Source organism: Mustela nivalis, assembly GCF_964662115.1.
Source record: "Mustela nivalis genome assembly, chromosome: 3".
Lineage (NCBI taxonomy): Eukaryota > Metazoa > Chordata > Mammalia > Carnivora > Mustelidae > Mustela > Mustela nivalis.
In genome coordinates this window covers 148,228,274-148,253,695 of record NC_139022.1, presented here as the reverse complement: position 1 = coordinate 148,253,695, position 25,422 = coordinate 148,228,274, and the positions used below count along the sequence as shown (strand labels likewise).

General features: G+C 37.0%; 1 protein-coding gene and 2 pseudogenes across 4 annotated transcripts in view; 1 reads left to right on the top strand and 2 right to left on the bottom strand.

Moving 5' to 3' along the window:
• The window catches only part of C6 (complement C6), a 60,779-nt gene extending 56,734 nt beyond the window's left edge, over window positions 1-4,045 (bottom strand). The window contains exons 1-2 of one of the 2 annotated variants that reach the window (XM_082723253.1): window positions 3,892-4,045; window positions 2,529-2,593 (exon numbers count right to left, since the gene is read on the bottom strand). In XM_082723253.1, coding sequence (XP_082579379.1) covers window positions 2,529-2,556 — 28 coding nt within the window. In that variant the 5' untranslated portion in view covers window positions 2,557-2,593; window positions 3,892-4,045. Of the gene's footprint in view, window positions 1-2,528; window positions 2,675-3,891 lie in introns of those variants that run through there. The other variant, XM_082723254.1, reaches the window with a different exon arrangement.
• LOC309860796 (small ribosomal subunit protein eS4 pseudogene) overlaps window positions 1-25,422 on the top strand; it is a 57,304-nt pseudogene that overhangs the window by 16,293 nt on the left and 15,589 nt on the right. Inside the window, exons 2-3 of the transcript XR_014316677.1 lie at window positions 11,969-12,019; window positions 12,816-12,892. The product of XR_014316677.1 is annotated as a small ribosomal subunit protein eS4 pseudogene (transcript). The remainder of the gene's footprint in view (window positions 1-11,968; window positions 12,020-12,815; window positions 12,893-25,422) is intronic.
• On the bottom strand, window positions 17,242-19,383 carry LOC309861940 (beta-arrestin-2 pseudogene; annotated as a pseudogene). The gene is made up of 2 exons: window positions 19,366-19,383; window positions 17,242-18,042 (listed from the first exon to the last, which is right to left on the bottom strand). The product of its transcript is annotated as a beta-arrestin-2 pseudogene (transcript).

The following is a 25,422-nucleotide window of genomic DNA, read 5'->3' as shown; positions in this document are numbered from 1 at the left end:
CCTCTGTGTGCGAAGGAGCCTTGGGGATCTGTGAGCAATGAAAGGAATTTGCAAAACCACCTCTGTCCCCACTGTTGTTATTTTGATCCTTTTATCTCTAACAAAACATGCAACATGATTATATATAGAGAGAAAATGCTGCTGTAATTAATAGAGTAACTTTCACTTAAAGAGATAAAACACCATTCACTTAATTTTTTCTTCCTTTTTAAAAAAAAAAAATTATTTATTTATTTTAGAGTGGCAGGGGGTGAGGGGAGCTGAGGGAGAGGGACATGGGGCTCCATCCCACAACCCTGAGATTATGACCTGAGCTAAAACCAAGAGTTGGACACTTAACTGACTGAGTTACCCAGAAGGCCCACCATTCACTTAATTTCTGTGTCTCAGTTTCATTATCTATAAAGCAGCAGTTTCACTCTACCTTCTTCTAAGACTTTTGTTAGAGTTCAGTAAGAAAATTCATGCAAAGTGCTCAGAACCATCCTTGGCATGGAATCATCACTCAATAAAAATTAGTTTTACAAGTTAGTAATAACATTTAAGAGTGTTGCAGGTTTCATTGTAGCTGTTGCTCATGCATTTTTCAAAATCAGGGGCTCCTCAATTGAAGTAAGAATCATATGAAGGCCAAAAAATATGTTTAGATATTAAATAAGGCTATTCACATTCAAAAAGATTGAGAAATAATGGTGTTAATTGCTTTTCATCTTACAAATAAAATCAGATCTCTGACCATTTTATTTGAAATTGCAATTTCCCACCAGTGATTCCTATGCCCTTTCCCTGCTTTATTTTTCTTTGTTATATATCCCCTCTTGATATACAAATGACTACTTAAGTTTAAATAAATAGCTCCTCTTCCCTCTTTCCTTCTTCATTAGAATATAAACACGGTGGTGTTTGATCTCTTTTGTCTGTTTTATTCATTTCAACATTTAGAAGAATGAGAGCAGAGCATATAATGAATAAATATTTTTGAATTGAGTCTAGGAAATATTTTAGAAATGGGTTTTTATGACATAAGAATACCATAACATGAGTCCATAATGACAGCCACTTTTGTAATACTATTCTTAAAATGTCTGCCAAATTAAGGATATTTCATAGACTTTAGAAATTGTCTCCCACTTTTTTAGCAAGACTGATAGTTTGCAGTATAACTTAGCTTTGTTATAATAGTTGGCTGAAATTAAAAAAAAAAAAACTACATCTTTTGAGATTCAGATTTCTTTTTAAAACACCTGTAATTTAGTTAGTCCGCCTGTATTTCTTTGATAACATTTATTAAGTTCTAAACTGTATCAAGATGTATGAAGGAGAAAATTAAGATGGCTTATAATTTAATCAACCAGAAGATTTCGGCTGATATTCAAAAAAAGTTAAAATAACACATGCCTATATTTGAAGTTTTTTAAACAGAACACAAGGAAAAAATATAAGGCTGCAGTTCTCTTCTACTTGTAGCCAGCACACACATCATCACATAATCAGCGTAATACACTTTGAAGATCTTTCTGTATTGACAGGTGCATACTTATTTCATCCTTTTAATGGCTGCACAGTTTATACCATATGGGTGTATTACATTGGATTTAACTATTATTCTGATCTTAAACATTCAGTAGATACACACACACTACAATAAACATCTTTGTATTATATCTTCCTATACTTTTGTTGTATATCCATGGGATCAGTATGTGTGTTCCCAGCAGTAGATGGCTCAGTCAAGGGATATGAAATTTAAAATATTAATAGGTATTGCCAAATAGCCCTACTGAAATATGGCTCCCTCAAATGTTTCAGAGGGTAACTTTCTGATTATATTTTAAAGATTTTATTTTTATTTATTTATTTGACAGACAGAGATCACAAGTAAGCAGAGAGGCAGGCAGAGAGGAGGAAGCAGGCTCCCTGCTGAGCAGAGAGCCCGATGTGGGGCTTGACCCCAGGACCCTAGGATCTGAGCCAAAAGCAGAGGCTTTAACCCACTGAACCACCCAGGCGCCCCTCTGATTATATTTTAATGTGATCATTTTATGTTTCATAGTTGTGGTTAAAAAAATGCTTCAGAAAAAATCTTCATTCAAACCAAGAATATGAGATCAGATATAAAAATTGTTTCTCCAATATGCTCAGACTTAGCAGCATTTCTTCTTAGTAAGTCAGTGAGATTTTTGCACTTCCCTACCAACTCAGAGAAAAATGCTAGAATAAAAGCAACCCAAACCACTGAACATGTGACTGAATGTCCTTCAATTTAAATTGGAATTGACATATATTTGAGTATCCATTGTGTAATGCCACGAGTTGAGTGAGATGCAGAGAATAGAATCCGTTATCACTGCCTGGGGAGGGTAGACAGAAACCGAACATTCTTCCCAAGCTTTTTATCCAAGTTTTTTAATGCAACTCATAGATAAGCCCCTACTTATCTATAAACTGCTACTGCCCTGGGCTATTTGAATCATAAAAATTAAAGATTGCCGCACTTGCCTGCTGATCCACGCTCACTGGTAACTCACCTTTCCTGGTTTTCCCGAGCAGAGCCATAGGACATGAGACAAACAGTGTCCAGAAAGAATTTAGCCTGTAATCAGACAGAATATCGTGTCTTAAACATCAGACCCAAGCTCCAGATTGGGTGATTTTTCACTGTTCGGGGTTGGTTCAGGAGTTGAGGCTCCTAGACAATGTGACGTTTCCTGGTAAACAGTCACTAGACCAACCACCTCCCTACCCTCTAACACCCCCAAACTGGGATCTTCTCATATAGGAACTTCTAACAAGGAAGCCTAAACTGGAGAGGGTTTTGTTGTTGTTGTTTATTTATTTATTTATTTATTTTTCTGATTAGATTTTGAAGAGATTGTTTTTCCTCCAGGGTAGCCCCTTCAATTGTAAAGAAAACAAACTCTTGAAGTATTTTGCTGAACCACCATATCGATGATTAGGGGAACTTGAATTATAAGAGATTACCAGTTCTCAGTTCTCAGCAAACAATATCTGTTTCCATTTCCAAAAGCTTGAAAAGCATAGACGGACTTCATTTCAGCTAACAGCAAAAACTGCAAGAACAGAAACCTTACAAAATTATTCTGATCTCTTCTCTGGCTGTAAGTATTTTGAGGTAATTTAGAAAATGCTATAGGGTGCCTGGGTGGCTCAGTGGGTTAAGCCGCTGCCTTCGGCTCAGGTCATGATCTCAGGGTCCTGGGATCGAGTCCCGCATCGGGCTCTCTGCTCAGCAGGGAGTCTGCTTCCTCCTCTCTCTCTCTCTGCCTGCCTCTCTGCCTACTTGTGATCTCTCTCTGTCAAATAAATAAATAAAATCTTTAAAATAAAAAAAAAATTAAAAAAATAGAAAATGCTATAAATTAAAATGGTGACGTTAAAGCTTCTTGTTGGAGAAGATGCTAATAAAAGAACTCATTGGCATCTTCACCTTTTATAAGATTTGACTGTTAGGAGGAAAAATCATTTTACGTTAGAAGGATAATTTTCGTTCAAATAAAGGTAACTATTTCTCTAATTTTGTTATTACCATTACCCAGCATATAATATCAAATGTTTCCTTACTTATTAATTTTCAACATCTCTAGGCTTTTGGATATACCTACAATGACAGCCATTACCATACAATTTTCTTAGAAACATGAAACAGAATAGGAAGAATCTTCTGTTGGGGTGTCATCATGGAAGAGCAGTGATTGTGCAGCTCTTTTGGACCCTAAAGATCAGTGATATCACTGAACCGCTGAGGATAGATATGTGAGCATTTAGAGAATTCTAGTGTAGAGTGAAGTCCATTTCATTCTGATCTGTCACCGTCTGGTGTACTTGCCTCACAGGAACCATCTGTCTATAGGGCCGTTCAGCATAACTTACCCAACAGTTCAGAGGATGCTCTCATTTACCCCCAGCTGTAGGTACTTCCTTTCCATCTCCTTGTACATTTCTTGAATCTCTTTATTTCATATTATTTTTGTCTTCTGCACATGCCCCAGAATCTCAAGAAATGACATGTACTGTTGTTAGGACAGGTCAGGGAGTGCAGGCACATGACTCATCTTTTGGTTAAAGGGTATGTTTGCTTTACTTGTTAACTCTAGTTTAACTCATAGAAAAAACTTGATCTCAGCAAGGGAGTTCTCGGGCAGGATAATTCTTTAGGAAACATGAACCTTTAGTTCTTTTGAGATTTAAGCAAAGTAGTTATTTCTTTTTTTAAGAGAAAGGCAAATAAATTGCTATAGTCTGAGTTGTGTATTTTCATGCACAAAAGGGTAAGGTTGTTGGAAACATGATCTTCAGATTTGAAATATTAAGATTATGAATGAAATCACTATATCAGTCATTAAACAAAATCTTTGCTGCAGATGGCTGAAAAATCAAAAGGTTCCTCCTCACAATGAAAACGGTTTACATGATAATCCAAACAAGCTTTCCCCCTCCTATTGCTAACTAACACATGGCGCTATCTTAGAGATCTAACAATAGCTAGAGTGTTGTCAAAATAAACACTCTGTGGAAACTCTGGGTTTCACAAATGATTACTTCAATCAGCAGTAACCCTGAAACTCCAAGTGAGGTACTATACAGGGTCCTCAGTTTTCAATGATTTTTCCCATTAAAGGGATTGTAATAGGTATTGCTCTCGAAAAGAAATATCTGACTCCATTTTTAAAAACCATTTAGAATAAATTGCTCAAAATTGGCTTCCCCCATACGCCTGGGTGGCTCACTCAGCTCACATCTGCCTTCAGCTCAGGCCATGATATCAGAGTTCGAGCTTAGCATCCCGCTCCCTGCTTGCAGGAAGTCTGCTTCTCCCTCTCCCACACCCCCTGCTTGCATTCCCTCTCTCACTGTGTCTCTATCAAGTAAATAAATAAAATATTTTTTAAAAAAATTGTTGGGGTGCCTCGGTGGCTCAGTTGGTCAAGCCACTGCCTTTGACTCGGGTCATGATCCTGGAGTTCCAATCCAGTCCCATTTCAGGCTTCCCCTACTCTGCAGTGAGCCTGCTTCTCCTTTTCCTTCTGCCTGCCACTCCCCTGGATTGTGCTCTCTCTTTCTCTCTCTCTGTCAAATAAATAAATAAAATCTTAAAAAAAAATTGTCTTCCCCTTTAAAAATGAAAGATAAAATATCTATCGATTCTTTTTTTTTTTTTTTTTTGAGAGAGAGAGAGAGAGAGAGAGAGAATGAAAGAGAAGGAGTGGGGGGAGGCAGAAGAAGAGGGAGAGAGAGAGAGAGAATCTTAATTCCATGCCCAGCCCCCATGTGGAGTTCCATCTCAGAGCCCTAAGATCATGACCTGAGCTAAAGTCAAGAGTAGGGACACTTAACCAGCTGAGCTACCCAGACACCCCCAAATATGTATTGATTCTTATTTTTTTCTGATTATAGAATATTCATTGAAGAAGATTTAGAAAATATGGAAAAGTGTAAAGAGGAAGATTAAAATCATTTTTAATAAGCAGACAATACTCACTTCAATATTCTAAGTAAATATTCCTTCTTTTCAATATTGTACTAGAGATCCTATAGTATTACTTACAGACAACATGATTCTATGTGTAGAAAATTCAAAAGAATCTATGGAGATCTACTGAAGTTAATAAATGAATTTATAAGATTACTGGATGTGGTTTATTATAGAAATGTTTATTATAGAAAAAATGTTTCTATAAACGAGCAAAAGCAAATTTAAACTGGAAAGATTTACAACAGCCTCAGCAAGTGTACTCTTTACATCTGATGATGATTATACTTCTATGAGAGGTTCACAGTATAGCTTGAGGTGGGCTAATATGGATATTGTGCTAAGGTGAAGCAGGAAAAAAAATAGTGCAATGAAAAAAGAACACTATGGGAACAGAGAATGTGGAGACTTCTGTTTTCCTCTTGATTTTTTGGTAACCCACTATGTGTTCTTCAACAAATCCCTTTACTTTGCTGAAATTGTTTTCTCTTTTGAAAGTAAGTATTCTTCAAACTTATTTCAAAATATTTTCAAAAATATGAATTATATCTCTAATATGGAAAACAGCTAAAATAAATATTCCTCAAATAACTTACATTTTCACTATGTGGTGGGAAATAACTATCCGAGCAGGTCTAAAGACTCTTGGAAGTACAGCAGGGATATCACTGCTCCAAGGTGATATGCTTTAACATGCATGGCAGTAACTTATCCCACACAAGTCAGCTGGAACCAGAATATAGGTACCTGGTTCAGTCTGTTCTCTTTCTCCTGTACTGTGTTGAGACTTTAAATATTGAGATCTCAGGCTAAGAAGGAAAACAGAATGGTGTGCCGAAGACCACCGTTGAAGACACTGGTACCACGGGTGTGGTACAGGAGTTTCACTGTTCAGTGTCTGGGAAGATAAACAGGAGAAAAAAATATATGGTGCTGTGCAAGGAAAATACCCCATTTAAGTATATACACTTCTTTATCTAGTTGGTTCTTTGAGGCCCTAAAATCAAATACATTTTTCTTATGGTCATTTGGAGCAAAGGACAAATGCCAGCATTCATAACCTAGAGAGAGAAAAGTCAGAAGGAAATAGGATGAGCTTATGTAGGGTTGTTAAGTAATGTGGACAGAGAAATGAGAAGGTCATGTGTCATGGCACAGGAAAGCACAGGTGGTGAGAGATAAATGGGGTAAGGAGGAATGCTTGAGATGGAGTGCCAATAGCTGTGATTCAAATACTAGAGCTGACCTGGCATCAACAGAGAAGCTGGTAGCTTCTCAATGATGTTCATGGGTTCTCCTTCTTGAGTCTCTATGGATGCCTAAATGACACATCCCACTCAAGGTTTTTTTCTAGAGTGGTGATTGGCGAACTAGAGCCAGGGAGGCGGATCTAGCTTGCTACCTATTTTGCAGATGAAGTTTTATTGGAATAGAGTCACACAATTAATCATTGTCCAAAGCTACCTTTGCACTACAACAGTAGAGTCATTGCAAAAGACCTATACAGCCTGCAAAGACTAATGTATTTACTACGTGGCCCCTTACAGAAAGTTTTCTCTAAACAGTATTTGGACACATGATGCTGAGAAACAAAGCACATTATGAAATTAACCAGCTGAACAGTTTCAGCAGCTGCAGGCCCTCTACAGTGTTGGCTGGTTGGGCGCCTGGGTGGCTCAGTGGGTTAAGCCTCTTCCTTCAGCTCAGGTCATGATCCCAGGGTCCTGGGATTGAGTCCTGAATTGGGTTCTTTGCTCAGCAGAAAGCCTGCTTCTTCCTCTCTCTCTGCCTGCCTCTCTGCCTACTTGTGATCTCTGTCTGTCAAATAAATACATAAAATCTTAAAAAAAAATAAAGTGTTGGCTGGTGACACAGAATACCTTTTTCAATAAAATGCTCCAAATCTGTAAAAAGCAGAAAGTTGCTACTGAGCTTAAATGTGTAGACTGACCAGCAGAAAAAACCTTCATTGTGAAGGAACAGAAGGGTGTAGAGGAAATTAGAGCCAGGACATGGAAATTTGAAATGGAGCAATTATAATTTTTCCACAAGGAGAATATGTATTCTGTTAAAAATCTTTACTCCTTTCTTAATGATAATAGATTCACAGTCAAATGATATTTTCTGCCAAGAAAATAACCCCAAAACATAAGATAATGAACAGTGGAAGCTGCTATCTGAAGGCTTTTTCATATGCTAACTATTCACATGCTAACTTATCATTATAGGAAAAATACTATAATTTCTTATTAGAGCCAAGGCTAATGACCCCATCTATTTTCTCAGCCCTTTCGAGGGCACTTTGTCAATCCATGTGTGAGTAGATAAAGTAAAATTACAAATTGAATTATTTCACTCAGAGAATCAGAAATCAAGACTCTCAAATGGAGGAAAAAGAAGTTTGCTTTGGACCTCAGGCTACCACTCTCTTTTTGTCTTTTATTACTAAAATTATTTCAGGAACCGTCTAAATTGACTATTTAATTTCTTAATGGCTCTTCTTCATTAACTTCACTCTTTGCAACTAGAGTTACAAATACAACAGCCTACCCAAAGTATTCACTCAGTGACCACCAGGAACCTCCTAACTGTCAAACCGAAGGACTACCTTTCAATCTGCTATTGGTTTCTGAGATATCTTCCCACCCACGTTTTTCTCAGGAAATTCCTCTCTTTCTTCCTGTGGTTCTCTTCTTACTCCTCTCTGGAATTCAATCCTCAGTTTCTTTTCTTTCTTCAGATATTTCATCTACGTCCACGGATTTATCCTTTACCTTTGTGTTGATTACTTCCTAGACCACCGATCTCTGTACAACTGACCCTTGAACAATGTGGGAATTAGGTGTGTGGATCTCTCATGCAGTCAAAAATCCACGTATAACTTCTGAGGCCCTAAAAATGAAACGTCTACTTTGACTGGAAACCTTACTGATAACACAAACAAGGAACACATATTTTGTATGCTGTATGTATTAGACACTGTGTTCTTACAACGAAGTAAGTTGGAGGAAAAATGTTACTGACAAAATCATGAGGAAGAGAAAGGACATTTACAGTACTGTCCTGTAAAAAATCCACATAGAATGGACCCATGCAGTTGAAATCCATGCTGTTCAGAGGTCAACTATATTCAAATGTTCAGTAATAGTATCCAAACAGAACATCACATCACAGTGATGGCATCCTTTCTCCCCTACTTCCTATATTCTACTGGAGGCTAAATCCTGTGCTGTACTCTCTGAAGTGTCTCTTGTCTATGCACTTTCATCTTTTCTACCTCTTCCCCGTGTCTATAGCCACAACTCTACTTCCATGAACGGATGAACTCAAAACTGGAAGATCCCTTCAGTGGCTTCTGTGGTGCTATTGTTCCTCCTAAACGACTCTTCCTGGTTAGTCCGTCTAGAGTTCACCTCTCAGTGGCACAACACTACTCAGAATGTTGATGGTGCTCTTTTCTGAAGACCACTGAATTACGAGCAGAGTTCTAACGCCTGATATTTGAAACCCTGAAAAATTTGGTCCCATATTACCTTTTTAGAATTACTTCCTCTCCTTCCTTTTGCATACTCCGTTAGCCGACCAAATTGGACAATTTGCTCAAAATGGGCTATGGAATCTCCTGACAGTGTCCTTCTTTCTTGAAACTTTTTCTTCCCCAGTTTTGTATTCTGAAATATTAGTGTATTATGTATTTGTTCTTCAAGGTCCACTCCAAGTGTATTTTCTTCTTAAACCTTTCTGTATTTCATGAACACTTTCACTCTTATGATCAGAAACTACATGATTCCTCTATCCTTTAAGCTTACATAACTCTTTTTTTCTTATTTTTTAACCTCATGTATGGAATGTATTACTGCCAGGGCTTATGATTATTTACTTGCTGTATTATCACCTCTTCTCTCATACTCCACGTGATATGTTCAAATTTCCTTAATAACAGAGCCTGAATAATATATTCATCTTTATAACTGAGTAAAAAAAAGTTGAATAAATGTTGACTGAATTGAGTTGTCCATACACAATGAATTTGCAAGAAAACGGCTGAATTTTACATTATGTCTATACATATATGCCCTTAGCTAGAATTCCACTATGCAGGTTTTCATTAATCTGGCATAAGAGACAGCAGTCTTTCCTACAGCAGAGGGCTTCAAAAATTGTTTTTACTTACATGTTTACTGACTTGTTGAGCAATGCATAATGATGTTATTAAGTTGAGTAAACCCTTTGGCGATTCTTTGGAATGCAAAGAAAATGAACTACTATTTAGACTCTTAATCTAAAACTTACTTAATATAGACAGGAATAGAAATATAGTTTGAGATTGAAACAAGTCAAACCTCTGCAAGATTTTGCCCCTCCTAGGGTTATAGAAAAATCTGGACTCGGTTTTTAATTCAGGAGTTTTGGAGAAAAGGCAAGAAAAAAGGTGACTGAGGTCAAAGGAGTCTTGCACAAATTCTTGAATCGGCTTCCTAGTTTGCTCCTTGTCCCATGCATCTTGAACATTATTACCAAGTTTTCTGTCTTAATCTGTTCTGGCTGCTGAAACAAAAATGCCATGGACTGAGTGGCTTAGCAGCAGCAGAGATTTATTCTGCACAGTTCGGGAGGCTGGGAAGTCCAAGGTCAGGCAGGGTGCTGGCAGATGTGAAATCTGGTGAGGGGCCACTTCCTGGTTCATAGACGGCAGAAGGGGCAAGAGAGCTCTCCAAGATCTCTTTTATCTTTTAAGGCACTAATCCTATTCATTGGGCTAGGCTCTTACAACATAATCACCACCCAAATCCCCACCTCCAAATACCATCACACTGGGCATTAGGTTTCAACGTATGAATTTGGAGAGATGTAACCACTCACTCAAAAGCTCCACCATAATGGAAATAACAGTTTAATATTTGGGGAGCATTTTATGGCTTGCAAAATGCTTTTCAAAATGCCATAGGCTCAGTGATATCTATTCGCCCAATCAATATTATGGTCAATACATAAATTGATCAAAATTATGATCAATATATAAATCCTCACCTAGCACCTGTTACACACCAGATATTATGTAGAAACTTAAAGAGAAAAAGATGAATGAATTTGGTCAATTTTTCAAGAACTTTAGATAAAAGATAATAATAGTTGAATGGAAAAATGAATATGAGCATACTGCAATTGTAAGAAACTTATCAAAGAAATCATAACCTCTCATGTGCATGTAACCACTTATTTTTGTTTCTTTAGCTTACATTTATTGTAATTGCCATTATCATTATTTAAAGTCTTTTGTTCACTCGTTTAGCAAAAATTTACTGTAAGGCACTGTTTTAGGCACTAGACAGGGAAAAAATCCTGTCTTCATGGAATTTATAATTATTGGGCAAAAAAGAGTGAAAACAAACTAAATGAGCAAATAACAGGTTTTTTTTTGGCAGCATTTCTTTAATATAATTAAAATATTATATCCTTCTAAAAATGCAGGTCATTCTCTTGCCTTTATGCTTTCTTAGAGGAAATCTGCCCAGTCTGGGCTCAGAAAATCGAATCCTATAGAATCTGCGGCAGGTCTCATGATTCTGCCTCTTGGGCAAGACTGATGGACCAGGATAGGGCAGGAGGAGTCAACTGGACTTTATGTGCCCAGGTCACGGAGGGGAACTTCAGTGAGACATAATGTGAACCTTACTTCAGCCATATGCAAGGAGAAGCAGAGAACCCCTCTCCGCAGAGGGACAGAAGAATGAAGTGGGGACTTGAAGGAATGTACCCAGAGAGTATAAATGTTGTCTCTCGCGAGGCTCAGCTACACTTCCTTCCCTTGAATCCCATAAGGTACACCTGTTCCCTTTCCATAGCACCTAGCAACCATTTTTCTACTCTCTGCTTCTTAGAGTTTGACTTTGTCTTTTTACTTCACATGTAAGTGATCCCATGTAGTATTTGTCTTTATCTGGTTTATTTCACTTAGCATAATGCCATCAAGTTTCATCCATTTCATCACATGACAGGATTTCCTTCTTTCTCATGGCTGAATAATATTTTGTCACACACACACACACACACACACACACACACCACTTTATTCGTTTATCTGTTGATGGACACAGGTTGTTTCCACATGTTCGCTATTGTGAATAATGTTGCAAAGAATGTGAGAGTGGAAACATCTCTTCAAGATTCTGTTTTCGTTTCCTTTGGAAACGAAAGTAGGGGAATTACTGGATCATAGTGTAGTTCTATTTTTAATTTTTTGAGGAACCTCCATACCGTTTTCTAGAATGACTATACCAGTTTGTGTTCCCACCAACAGTGCATGAGGCTTCCCTTTTCTCCACAATTGCCAACAGTTGTCATCTCTTGTCTTTTTGATAATAGCCATTCTGACAGGTGTGAGGTAATAGCTTGCTGTGGTTTGGATTTGCATTTCCCTGATGCTGAGTGATGTTGAGCAACTTTTTTTTTTTATTTTTATTTTTTTTTTTTTAGCATCTTTTCATGTGTCTGTTGGCCGTTTGTACAGCCTTCATTTTTATGCAGGTAAAGTATCATTAATAAAGGAGAATCTAAGTCTCCGGATACATTAGTGATTAGCCAAGTTAATGCAACCAAATCAATGGTAAAGGGGGAATTAGAGGTCTTCTGCTGTCTAGTGGAACTTGTTTCACTTCGTTTTTTATTAGCTTTCAGCACTCCCATGGCCACCCAAACCATTCTGTTAAGCTTATTTTACTTTAATAGACTGCTAATGTTTTGAGTGTAATCAGAAAAAAGCCTTTCTATAAACTAGATCTAAAAAAAGAGTAAGGACCTAATAAGCACTCTTGGCAGTTTAATTTTAATGTTTACTTAAAGTATTTTCTTTATTTTTTTAAAGTAACCTATTTATATTGTTAAAAAAAAAAATTCAGTTTTAAGGCAGCAAAACAATGCCACTACTTTGGCCTGTCTTACTTCCTTGTCTTCTTTCTAGGACCAGTCACTTTCAATTAGAGCTGGTTTGTTTTTCTTTTCTTTTCTTTTCTTTTTTGTTTCTTATCTTTGTATTTCTTAGTACTAGTACCCACAAAACTCCATTTATCCCAGTCCCAGGTCTCTGTTATAGTTTTTATGTACACTCCATTATACACCGTTATAATTTATGCTGCAAACTATGCATTCATAGGAAGGATAACATTGCCCTCAAGAGGCTAAAAATTGATTGTTGGTGGGGGTGGTGAAAAATTCTTAGATATTACAATAGTCTGTAGCCCTGTAAAGTTTAACCGTACCCAGTAGAACCTTATTCCTTAGAATTTAACTTTTCTCATTGTTGTTTTGTTTTGTTTTGTTTTAGGAATCATGCAAGCAGCACTGACATCGAGTTTATGGAAGAGTTGCAGAATGTATACAAGATCAGTGCTAAAGTCCATGGTGAGCAGATGACTTCTTTTCTTTGATTGTTTGCTCTGTCTTGAGGCATATTGCAAGAGGAGCCATAATCATCAGATGTTGTTTGTGTGACTTAGGCCTTGAGAATGAAATAAAAATAGTTTAGGCTTTTCATTCAATTCTATAAGTTATTCAGTCTATTGTATTAAGTGCTGAAAAGAAAAAAATGTTGACAATATCCAAGTGAATATCTAGCAGTGATTTAAAAGTCATTTTCTCATACCAAACAAAAGCTAAAAGTTGAGTTCCTTAAAAATAATTTTTAAGCAACTTAATTTTTAAATTACAGCTAACTCTTAAGTAATATAGCTTTGAACTACATGAGTCCAGGTATATACAAATTTTTTTGATAAGTACAGCGCAGTACTATAAATGCGTTTTCTCTTCCTTATGATTTTCTTAATTACATTTCCTCTCCTCTAATTTACTTTATTGTAAAAATACCGTATAAAATACATATATAAAATATCTGTTAATCAAATATTTATGTTACTGGTAAGGTTTCTGGTCAGCAATAGGCTACTAGTAGTTAATTTTAGGGGAGTCAAAAATTCTCTCTGGATTTTTTACTGTGCAAGGCGTTAACATCCTTGACCCCTGCATTGTTCAAGAGCCAACTGTAAATCACTTTTAAAAAATAAGTTTCAAAACCTCTTATTACTGTGTGCTGTATATGTTGATAATTTGCATATTAATTTCATACATTATAATTTATGGAACTAAAGTTACCACAGAAAAATCACACAGTTATGAAATTGTTACATGAAACTAACTTTTTAATATTCTAACTTTTAAAAGTGTAGTCACTCTGAAACCTGTGTCGAGCAAAAAGAGTAAACTTTATTTTTTTCTTTTCATGTATAAAGTACAGATACTCATATGACATATAAGTAGGTATACAATGTATCATGAATACTAGCATTTCATTGCAGGGGATGAGTAATTAGGAAAAAAAGGTCGAAAAAGTTTCTTAAGGAGTGATAATGAAAAAAAGATTGTGAGGCTGATTTAAACTATCATATGTATTTCAAAGAAATTAAAAGGAAAAAAAAATAATTGTTCCTTTATGTACATCCACAATTTTATCATTTCTGATCTTCACTCTGTGTGTAAGATTTGATTTTCCAGACCTAGTGTCTCCTGCTGGAGAAGATGGGGAGGTGGTTGATTGTCTTGAATGAGGTAATCTGATGGCTCCAAGTCCTTTGCGGGTTAAAAAGTGACTGTTCAGTATTCACTCCACGTGCCTTTTAGCATAAGTGCCTTTAGCATATAGCTTGCTCTAAATCAGACACTATTTTTCCATCTGCTTTCTGTTTCCAAAAGTTACTGAAATATTATGTCTACTGACATCTCTGTTCTTCTTTTCCTTTTGGATTTACAACATTTTATTTCTTTCCTACTATAACGGAGATGGATGAAATAAGTTTATATGGCCAATTACTATGTCCAGTGGAAATTCATGTAGCTTCTTAGATGGGAATAAACATAATGTTTTAACCATATTCATTTGACCAGATTCTCCCCCATCCTCCCTCCCCCTCCTAAAAAAAAATAACATGCATAAATCTTTTTGAATTTATTCTGTAAATTAAGCTTTGCAATCCATTTTGATAACAGATATAAAGAATACAATTCATGAGGCTGTGAAGGAAACATTTGTATTCAGCTCCGAGCTGAACTTGCCTGGGGTACTATTTATGATAGATGAATGCTGCGGTTTTATGGTTTCTCCTAAAACTGACATTTAGGGATTAAGAGGTATTGTTACCCCACTGGGCACTGGGGAGATATATGCCAGAGGAGGCAGGAAAACAAAGGGGGTAGCAGAGAATTAGTTACAAAACTGTGGTGATTTCATTATTTTACGAGGACTAGACAGTTGAATGAAACTGTGCTTGAATAAAAGTGCTTTTTCTGCTCTTCTTTCCAGTGATACTAGAGGAAATCAGTTGGGGACAACAGTTACTAAATAGGCTGGATGAATGAACAATCTCCAGTGTTAGCTCACCACGCAAAATCCTCAAGACGGTGTGGACATAGCCCTACCCTCCAGGAAAAGAGACCTCAAAAACCTTTTATTGACACCATGGGATATGCCAGTTGACCTTTCAAGTGATTACATTAGCTCTATCTTTCTAGAGGTGAGGCACTCTATTTGAATAAAAACAGCGTTGTCTCAGGCTTAGAAGTATGAAAGAGAACAAAGATAAATCCCATTATAGGAATTCATAGTTCCTACAGTCTACTCTTTTTAAAAACCCATTTATTGAAGCATGGTTGACATATAAAACATTGTATGTATTTAATGTTTACAACTTGATGAGTTTGGAAGTATACACCTGTGAAGTTATCACCACACTCTATGCCATAAACACACCCATCACCTCCAGAAGTTTTCTCCCGCACTCATTATTATTTTGTGTGTATGATAGTAATGCTTAACAGAAGTTCTACCCTCTTAGCGAAATTTTAAGTATACAATACAGTATTGCTCACTATGGCATTATGCTATAGAATCTGTAGGATAGACCTCTAGGATTTATTCATCTTGTATAACTGGACACTTGTACCCTTTGACTAATAGCTGCGCATTACCCCCTTCCCTCAGTCCCTGACAGCTACCATTCTACTTTCTGCTTCTGTGAGTTTGTATCCAGTCTACTGTTGATCCAATACAGTTACCAAATTTAGAAGCAACTGTTTCAGTGCTTTCATTTAGTATATAGTTTATATTATTCCTATTTCAGTATTATTGTTTCAATATTATTCTTAATTGCTTTTTTTCCCTCTGCAGTACAGAATCCAGGCCAGGATCACATGTTTCATTTAGTCATCATTGTCTCTCTTGATACAAGAACAGATTTCTGAATTTCCGTGGTCATTAGTGGCATTGACAATTTTGAAGAATAAAGGTCAGCTACTTTTAGAATACTCATCACTTTGGGTTTGTCTGACAGTGTTGCATCTGGAGATGACATCAATTGGTTTTTGAATTTCAAATCATCACTGCATTTTGAAAATAAGTGCATTTTGGGAATCCCTGCATTTGATGTACTAGTATATATTTAGCATTTTCGTCTCTATGTTCATGAGAAAGACAAGCCTTAATTTTTCTTTCTTGAAATATATTTGTCAAGTTTTAGTGTTAAGCTTGGGTTGGCTATATTAATGAGTTGTTTGCTATTTTTCTATATTGTGGAAAAGTTTGTTTTCCAAGACTGATGTTATTTTAAAATATTTACTAGTAAGTCCAATACGGGTCTGAGTTTTTGAGGAGTAAATAATTTAATAAAATATACAATCAATTTAATAGAAACAGGGCTTTAAGGTTTATCTATTTCTTTAATTTTGTCATTTGTGCTAAGTTTTTTTCTAGTAATTTTTCCATTTTCCCTCTTTTCTTTCTTTGCCCTGAAATTGCTCAAAATATGCTTCTAATTTATTTTTAGTTTCTGTAGCCTCTTCAGTGACATCTTTTTAAATTTTTCCTGATATTAAAATTTTTATAACTAATAATTATTCTCTGTGTCTTAAGGTTTCTCAATTTTATTATTTTTTCAAAGCTCTAATTTTTAATCTGTTGATTTTATCTTTAGCATGTTTGTTTTCTATTTTATTGATTTCCTCTCTTTATAATTTTCTTTTCATTTAGTTTAGGTTTAATTTTTTAAAAATGTTTAATAAACTTATATCACTTGTCTTCAGTCTCTTCCCCTTAACGCATATATTTTAAAGTTTTTAAATTTCCCTTTGAACACTGATTTCACTTTATTCTGTAAGACTTAATATGTTGCATTTCTTATTTAAATTAAAATATTTTCTAATGTCTACTTCTATTATGCCTTTGATCCATAGATAATCTAGAAGTATATTACTTAGTTTACAAATATTTTATTATTATTTTTCCCAGGAAATATTTATTTTCTTCTTTATGCTCAGAAATAAAGAAGTGACCTTGTCCCCCCAGAATGTCTCCTCTTGAAGGAAAAGAAAGGAAGTATGTGTGGGGTGGGCTGGCTTTTGGTGTGAGGTCCAATGTGGGAGCTCTTTCTCCCTATCTTCCCTACAGTCACTCCTCTTTTCAGCATCCCCTTCCAAAAAATACAGGTTTGAACACACCACCCACTGGGGGGTTGGGGAGGCACAGCTGAAGTCAAAAAAGCAATGTTCACATTCAACAGGAGATGGGTTCAGTGCATGTTTGGGGCCAACTGATGAGGGAGTGAAGGAGGGAAGGTTGGCTGAGTAAGTGGTTGAATGGAGGGATAGCAGAGAAGCTGGGACCCTCCCTCTCCCAGCGCCACACATCCTTTCCTTGCAGCCCTCTTCTAGCAAAACTGATCCTTGCAAAACTGATCCTTGCATTCCTTGTCTTTCATCCCCTTCAGCCCAGGTGGCCAAAGTCCTCAAACACAACATCCTCATCAGTGGTGTAGTTGGTGTCCACAGGGGCGTCTATTTCAGGAGCAGCTATCTGGGATGATGTGGTGGTGGGGTGTATAAAAACAAAAGGCAGCTCCACAGAGGCTACCCCACCATGTGACACCACCAGCTCACCTTGACCCTGTAGGACATCAGGATTCCAGCACCTCCTTGTCAGCACCCTCCTACACAATGGTGCTGGAAGCCAGGTTGGTGTTCTCATGCTTGAGATACTCTTCCAGGACAAGACCATGCTTCTTCCAGTTGTCACTCAGCCGCGGGGTGATGGTATACACCTTCAGAACAGGGAGCTGGGTGATACCTGGTCATTTTGTTCGATATGAGTCACAGGACACTTATCCTGGGTAGCAGAAGAGGCAGATGTCACATGTTATCTCAGAGAGACTTTGATTTTCTTGATGGTCTGGATGGAGATGTTGGTGACATGGACATTGACACGTAGAGGCTCCCCATGATCGTTCAGAGCCTTGTCCATGGAAGTCTCAAGGTGCAGGGCTGGTCAGATATGATGTGGTGGGTGGTTTCTACTGAAGGCTGGGGCCTAGTTTCTCTGGGGCAAGTTGCACCTTTCAGATCACCAGATGTATGGACCTCCTTTGGTGTTTTTTCTCTTCTAACAATTTGGCAGAGAAGGCTCAAATCTCAGAGTCTGCTGCACAGGCCTTCCCTGTGTCCTCTGGGCCTGGCTGCAGTATGATGAACCAGGGCAGATTCTGGGATATTATATCCAGGTCCTCACGGCATAGTGGAAGTGAGGAAGTGCAGGTGAGGTCGCAAACATCTTGTGGTCCTTTAAGTACTCAGGGTCCACAAGCACCATGCCATCCACAGGGTCACTTTGTCCAGGTGTTCTACGAAGTCCTGCTTGCCCAAGTACACCTTGAGTTTGCAGTCAGGGCTCGACTTCTTGAAGACCCTGGCTCCTGGTTTCCCTGCATGGTGCATACACCTGCTGTCCGCTGGGTTTATGGCTTGCCGGCAGCCTCCAGTCCTTTGGTCTGGTCCCTACTTCTCCCCACACCACTGCACACGCATGCCCTGGGCTTCCAACTATTTAGAATACTTGTGCGGAACTAAATTCAACTGCTGTTTGGGATTATATTTCTATATCTCCATCCTCTAAATCATTGAGACTTGCCTTATGGCTCAATGTATGATCATTTACCAGCATACGGTAAATGTTTCTCATGCCCCTGAAAAGTGTGTGTGAAAATTTGCAGTCTTTTATCTATTAATTAGGCCAAATTTATTAAGAGTGTCCTTCCAATCTTCTATCAGTGAGACGGTTGAGAAGTGCATTAAAATCTCCCAACAGCATTACCCATCCCTTGAGTGTTGGCTATTTTCAACATCTTCCTAGCTTGCCCCCACCCCCCGCCCAAGCTTCACCTCCACTTTCATCACTATGGAGTAACCAAAGCTCCTACAGGCTGTTTTTTGTTAAGACTTTGGCCCACAGCACTCATGTATTAGAAAATTCCTTAAAAGGAAAAGTGGCAGAGAATTTCTCTTACTACAGTCGATTTTCCTTTTCTGAGGTTTCTTTGTTGCTAAAGTATTTCTTGCCCTTATTATTCTTTTTAAGTTCAGCATTTAGTGTTGCTTTTTTAGGAGGTCTGGTTTGATAGAAAGGACTCTGCCAGAAAGAGAATCAAAATCACACATGCATAGTTTCTGATTGGTAAAGTAACATCCGTCTTTTGCAGAGATTTGGAAAGTTAGAAAAGTAAAAGGAGAAATTGAAAGATGCTCCAACATCTTCGCCTGGTTACTTACTAGTCATCTTTCTGTTTTCTGCCTCAATTAACTTCTTCAGAGTCAGATCAACCTTCATTTATATTAAATTAGATGCTATTCATAGCAGCTTGTTTTTTGTTGTTGTTGTTTTCTTGGCTTACACTTTTTAAATGATGTGTTATTATAGATTTATTTTTGTATTCATTTGATTAAAATTTGTCTCTTTCACTAGATTATTAGTTCTAGTGTGGCGGACCATGTCTGCTACTTACTGTAAACATAGTATCCATTATCGCCTATTTGATATTTATAAAATGTGCTTTTGAACAGTATTTCTTTCTTATATGTATATATGTGTGTACTTTCAATTAATATTCTATTATGCATATAATCTTTATATGCACTTTTCCATTTTCTGTATTTTAAAAATTCATTTGACAGCATATCATAAACATTTCACATGTGAAGACTGTCATCTAAGAATAGCTCGGTCACCAATTACTTGAAGTCTGGCATGTCAATGAACATTTTTAAGGCTCAGTTTCCTCATCTGTAAAATAAGGAAATGACAAGTGCTCTAACTACTCCTTCGGATAATTGCCAAAAGTCAATAAACTCACAGGTGTACAAGGAAGTTATGAAATAAAAGATACTGAACATGAAACAGTTAAGCAACGAGGGATGGAACTGTTGTTCCCGTTATTGCCTGGTCAATTGTCTACACAAAGGCCACTGGGGCCATGTCTGATTTGACAGATCCATGTTCACCTCAGATCTCCAAGAAAGATGTAATGCTTTCTACTGACCACATAGACAGAGAAGCTTCACACATGGAATGTTTACATCGTGGCAGAGGGATGAGTGTCACAGAGCAATTAGGTAAGAAAACAATACAGAACAAGAAGAAGCTATTTTCTATTACAGAAAAGTATGCAATTAGCTTTTCGTAGAGCACTTTAGAGAGAGGCAAACATCTGCAGAAATGCAATAAACACTCAGTTGCTTCTAAGTAAGTGCATGAGCGAAAAGAAATAATTGCAGTTATTAATAAGGGATGAGAAGGGGAAAAAGCTCTCCTGTCTTAGAAGATTTGAAAGAAAATCACTGAGACAAATCCAGATGAGATCAGATCATTTTTCTTTTTCTAGCTATGCTGGGTTATCAGCAGGTGATATGAGAAGTTTATCAATGTATACTTTTCCAGTTTACTTAATTATCTCATTAATTCATTTATTTTGTTCTTTCGATTATCATACACATATGGCAGCATTATCATTACTGAATATTGCTTCATTACCACAAATATTTCTGTTTTCTTGATAAATTCTTGAGATTAAGTGAAAATCTTCAAGTATTGCTATATGTAAATCCTGGATGAGTGGCTCTGCCTAACCATTAGAGTCAAACTTCCGGTAGCCAGAGTTTGCAAAACTAGGAGAACAGCGTCACCTACATACTGCTCTCTCTCAAGAATGATCCCTCCGAGGTAAACGTCACATTATTTATTTTGAAGAATAAAGGTTAAAAAAAACCACAACACTGTATAATTGCAAGGTATCCATATAGAAATACTCCAGAGTAATAGATTGCTTGTCCCCATAATATAAATTCCACTTTCCTTAAATTTTCCGGGGACAGAGGAGGGGAATTCTAGTATATTCCCAAGAGTAACAAAGTAATTATAAAGCAGTTCTAAGTTCCTTTTATTTGGAAAGTGTTGCATTACTCTGGAACTAGAATCATTTCATGAGAGAATTTGGCAATAAATATATTTCCCAAATGCTTGTTCTTTTAAATTCTATCTGGCAAAGTGGCCATTTAGTCAACAGAGTGAGAAAATAGAGATTTAGTCTAGAGCTTAATTGGACTAGGACTGAGTGTAGAAACTAGAAGAAGCTGAAAGATTCATCAACCTGTGGTTTCTCCAATTTTATAAATGATTATTGGTGACTAATGAGGCATTCTCCTACCTCCTCCATACCATTTGTGGAGAAAAGAAGCACAGAAAATACCCTGCTTTGACATTGCTATACTAAGGTAATTCCATTTGTTGAAGATGCCAAGTGAATACAATTACTCCCGTTCATTAATTCCTAGTTAAATCAGCTTTAGTACAATGAGAAACTTGGAAAGTTATGAGAATTCAAGAATGCCAAGGTAGTAAAACATAGAAGCACATTTGCAATTGTGAATTATTCAGAACTCAAGATAGACAATTTATTACTACTTGTTGCTATAATAAATCCCCACTAATGGAACTGTATTAATTTGGAGTTTGGGATGATTTGAAGTCTTGGCTGAGATCTGTCATTTTATTCCTTACAAAGACAGAGTTTGAAAAGCAAGTTAGTAGTTAAGCGATAAGGATAATACATATTTTAAAAATCTAGGCTCTCTGCTGTCCTTCTTTTTAAATACATAATAAATGCCATTATTACATTTTTGACCCAGCAAGAGAGGAAGATGCAAAAGCATATCTTGTCATATGTGAAGCAGTAGTAATAAAACCCTTAGACGATTGAAAAGAAGAGGAGGAGAAATAAAAAGTTTAAGGAAGTAGTGGGCAAGAGATAGTCATGAGTAGCAGTGTGCTGGTGAATATTTAACCATTGTGGAATTTGTTCATTTCTGTTGTATAAATACTCACATTATGGAAAATTTCAGGCTACAAATCTGATACTATTGAGGGCAAAGATAGAAAGAGAAAATATACATAAGTAACTTCAAAGGCATAGGTAATTGTAAAGTCTATTTTATTAGTAAAATGCTAATAAAATAAGTAAAAATGTATTAAGATCATTAGGATGTAATGATTTGGAGTATGCATTACCTTTTTAAAAATTTTTTTTAAATTTTTTTATAAACATATAATATATTTTTATCCCCAGGGGTACAGGTCTGTGAATTGCCAGGTTTACACACTTCACAGCACTCACCATAGCACATACCCTCCCTAATGTCCATAACCCCAACCCCTTCTTCCAACCCCCCTCCCCCCAGAAACCCTCAGTTTGTTTTGTGAGGTTAAGAGTCACTTATGGTTTGTCTCCCTCCCAATCCCATCTTGTTTCATTTATTCTTCTCCTTCCCCCTTAACCCTCCATGTTGCATCTCCACTTCCTCATATCAGGGAGATCATATGATAGTTGTCTTTCTCCGATTGACTTATTTCGCTAAGCATGATACCCTCTAGTTCCATCCACATTGCCTTTTTTTAAAATTAACTTAAATGTAAGTTTATATGAATTAATTTAAAATAAAATCTGTGTTTAACAACCAGCTGGTGACCTTTCTGAACTTTGATGAACTGGGATGAATAAGCTAGCACTAGTACACCACTAAATCTTGGTACCACTCTCTGTCCCAGAGTTGAAACCTGGGAGATAGCAAAACATATCCAAATACATTGTGGGGAATCCAAAAATACTGGACCTTGAACTCTGATACCCTGGACACGGACTGAAAAGATTACAAAGCTTGGAGAGAAGACCTGGATTCAAAATGGTGTTAAAACCAATAAATATGGCGGTGAACAAGCCAGCAACAACACTGGAGGAAGCAAATGGACTAGGGATTCTTTTATTAGCTGTGGGAAGCCTATTTGTGATCTCCACAGCTCTTGTGTGAGAGAGTGCCAAGAGAGTAACAAGAAGATAGTAATAAAATTGATGGAACAGAAAAGGCGTTGAGTAGGTGCTATGACCAGCAACACACATTTCTGAGTGGGTACCTGCATAAAGCCTTAAAAAAACAAATGGAAAGACTCATTCAAAATGAATACCAGTGGTAGACGCTGAGCAAGTCAGTACGACAAAGCCAATCGCAGTGGCAGCGAGCACGGTATGAATTGACAGTCTGTGGATTACAGCCCTTCCCCTACTTCAATGAGTACCAAACACAGAGGGTAGAATAGAAATCCTGTGGCAGAGTGAAAGACAATATTGATAGGGAATTTAAATTTTGAACTGACGGCATGTTTACCTTGAACAATAATACTAATTTGATCATTTAAGATGTTTTTCCTCAATCATTGAGTTAGGGTCAGAAAGGCAAGAAGAACTCACAGGAAACATTTTTGAGGTACATCTGAGTTCTAGCAGGTAAGTACCAATTCCAAAAACCTCTCTATGATCTTAAAAAAATCTTTTATAATCTTTTATGTAAAATAGTAATGTGTAAATTGTGTTTCATTCCAAAATATATTTCTAGCTAAGATATTTTTCTTACCTTTTTTTCATTATGTTCAGTTAGCCATCATATAATACATCATTAGTTCTTGATGTAGTGTTCAACGATTCATTAGTTGCATATAACACCCAGTACTCATCACAATACGGTGCCCTCCTTAATAACCAGCTAGCTAAGAGTCTACATTGTTTCTTTCTCATGTTGGCAAAAGCCTTCAGAAATCCCACATTTATGCTCTCAGTCACCTTCAGAGCGGTGTGTCTAAATCTGAGCTTCCAGTTCTCCTGACTTACAATCTTGATGTCACTATCTGTTTCTTCCTTTCGGCAGACCCGCATGCCCAATCAACAGACCCTTCCAATTCTGCCTCCATAGGCTTTGTTACATCTCTTTATTCCTTCTGTTTCCTCTGTCTTAACTAGAATCCAGGCTCTTTCCCCCTCATGTTTAAGTAACTATGGTTGTCTCCTCGTTGATCTCTCTACTTTCAGCCTCTGTTCTTCCTTCATCCTTCTAAATATAATATTGGTTTTACTTCCTGATAACCTCATATCCACACTCTGCTCTTCATCCACAATGGCTCTCTTATGTTGAGTCTAAACGCTCAGCTTGGCAGTCACTCTCTTCCATCAGCCAGCTGGTTTTTCAGAGAGCATTGTAATTCTTTCCTACCATAAACTGTTTCCATGGCAAGCAATGTGCTGGCTGTTCTACTCTCCAACTCCCCACTTGTCCACTCATTTCTCTTATCCTTCCCTGTGCTTGTCCTAAAATCCCTTCAACCCACTCAGGAAAAAACTACATTCTCTCAGCCAAAGCCCATTTCTTGACCTCTCCACCCTGCAGGCACAAGTTCCAGCTCAAAATATCTACAATGTTTTAATCTCTATCATGTAAAATATCATTGAGCAGACGTTTTCTTGGTCTGTTCCTGATGACCATATATCAAACTAGATTGTAAAGTACTTAAGACCAAAGTTTAGATCTTCTCCTTTTATATTTTTATAATCTTGGGCATATGTGTCAATACTTTAAAAAATTTATTGGAAAATCTCTTTCTTTCTTTCTTTCTTTCTTCCTTTATATCCATTAAGCAAATCTTACTGCCTTGGTTTATTGCAATATACATTTGGGGAATAAAATTTTATCCCTTTAAGGAAAACTTCATTAATTGAAAATGGCCTTTTTCCATCCAGTCTACACTGAGATGTTTACATGCAAATGATAATTTTCAAAAATAGAAATCTACAGGCAGGTGCTATGGGTTAGTATGAAGTCGTTTATTTTTGTGATTCTGTTTTAGTCAATATGTTTGACTTTATCACAGGAAAATAAAGTGACTGACCCATCACCAACCTATCAATCATCCCTTTAGTTATTTTGCAAGGCAGAATTGGGTATCAACAGGTTTATTCATTCATCTGTTCAGCAAATGTAAATCAGACACTTGTTTTGTGTCAAGCATGAGTCTAGGATCTAGGTTTGTGGCAAGGTACATATGATCCCTTCTTTCAAAAGCTTTGAGTCTTTCAAGAAGATAAACAATAATGAAAAAACAAGTTAAAATACTCTGGAGGTGGTGAAGCAGTGTGGGTAGAAAAGCAAATTCTCAAGTTGGGCTACCTGACTTGACACCTGATTGGCTTACGCCTCTAATTGCATGATACGGTGAGTTTCTTAACCTTACCAAGCCTCACTTTCTTCTCTTGTAAATTTGGGATAAAATTAGTTATCACGAGAATCAAATTTAAAAACTTAATGTAGGGGTGCCTAGGTGGCTCAGTGGGTTAAGCCTCTGCCTTCGGCTTGGGTCATGATCTCAGGGTCCTGGGATAGAGCCCCGCATTGGGCTCTCTGCTTCGTGGGGAGCCTGCTTTCTCCTCTCTCTGCCTGTCTCTCTGCCTACTTGTGGTCTCTGTCTGTCAAATAAATAAATAAAATCTTTAAAAAAAATAAAAACTTAATGTAAATTGCTAGAACTCAGAAGGCCATATAAAGTACTGACAGTAAATACATATAGATAAATCTGGAATTTTATTATAATCACAATCATTAACCAGTGTAATGAAGGCAAGGTATAGGACGGCAGGTGCTGGGGCAGAGAGTCTGGAATCAGGGAAGTTTTTTGGGAACTGAGAAAA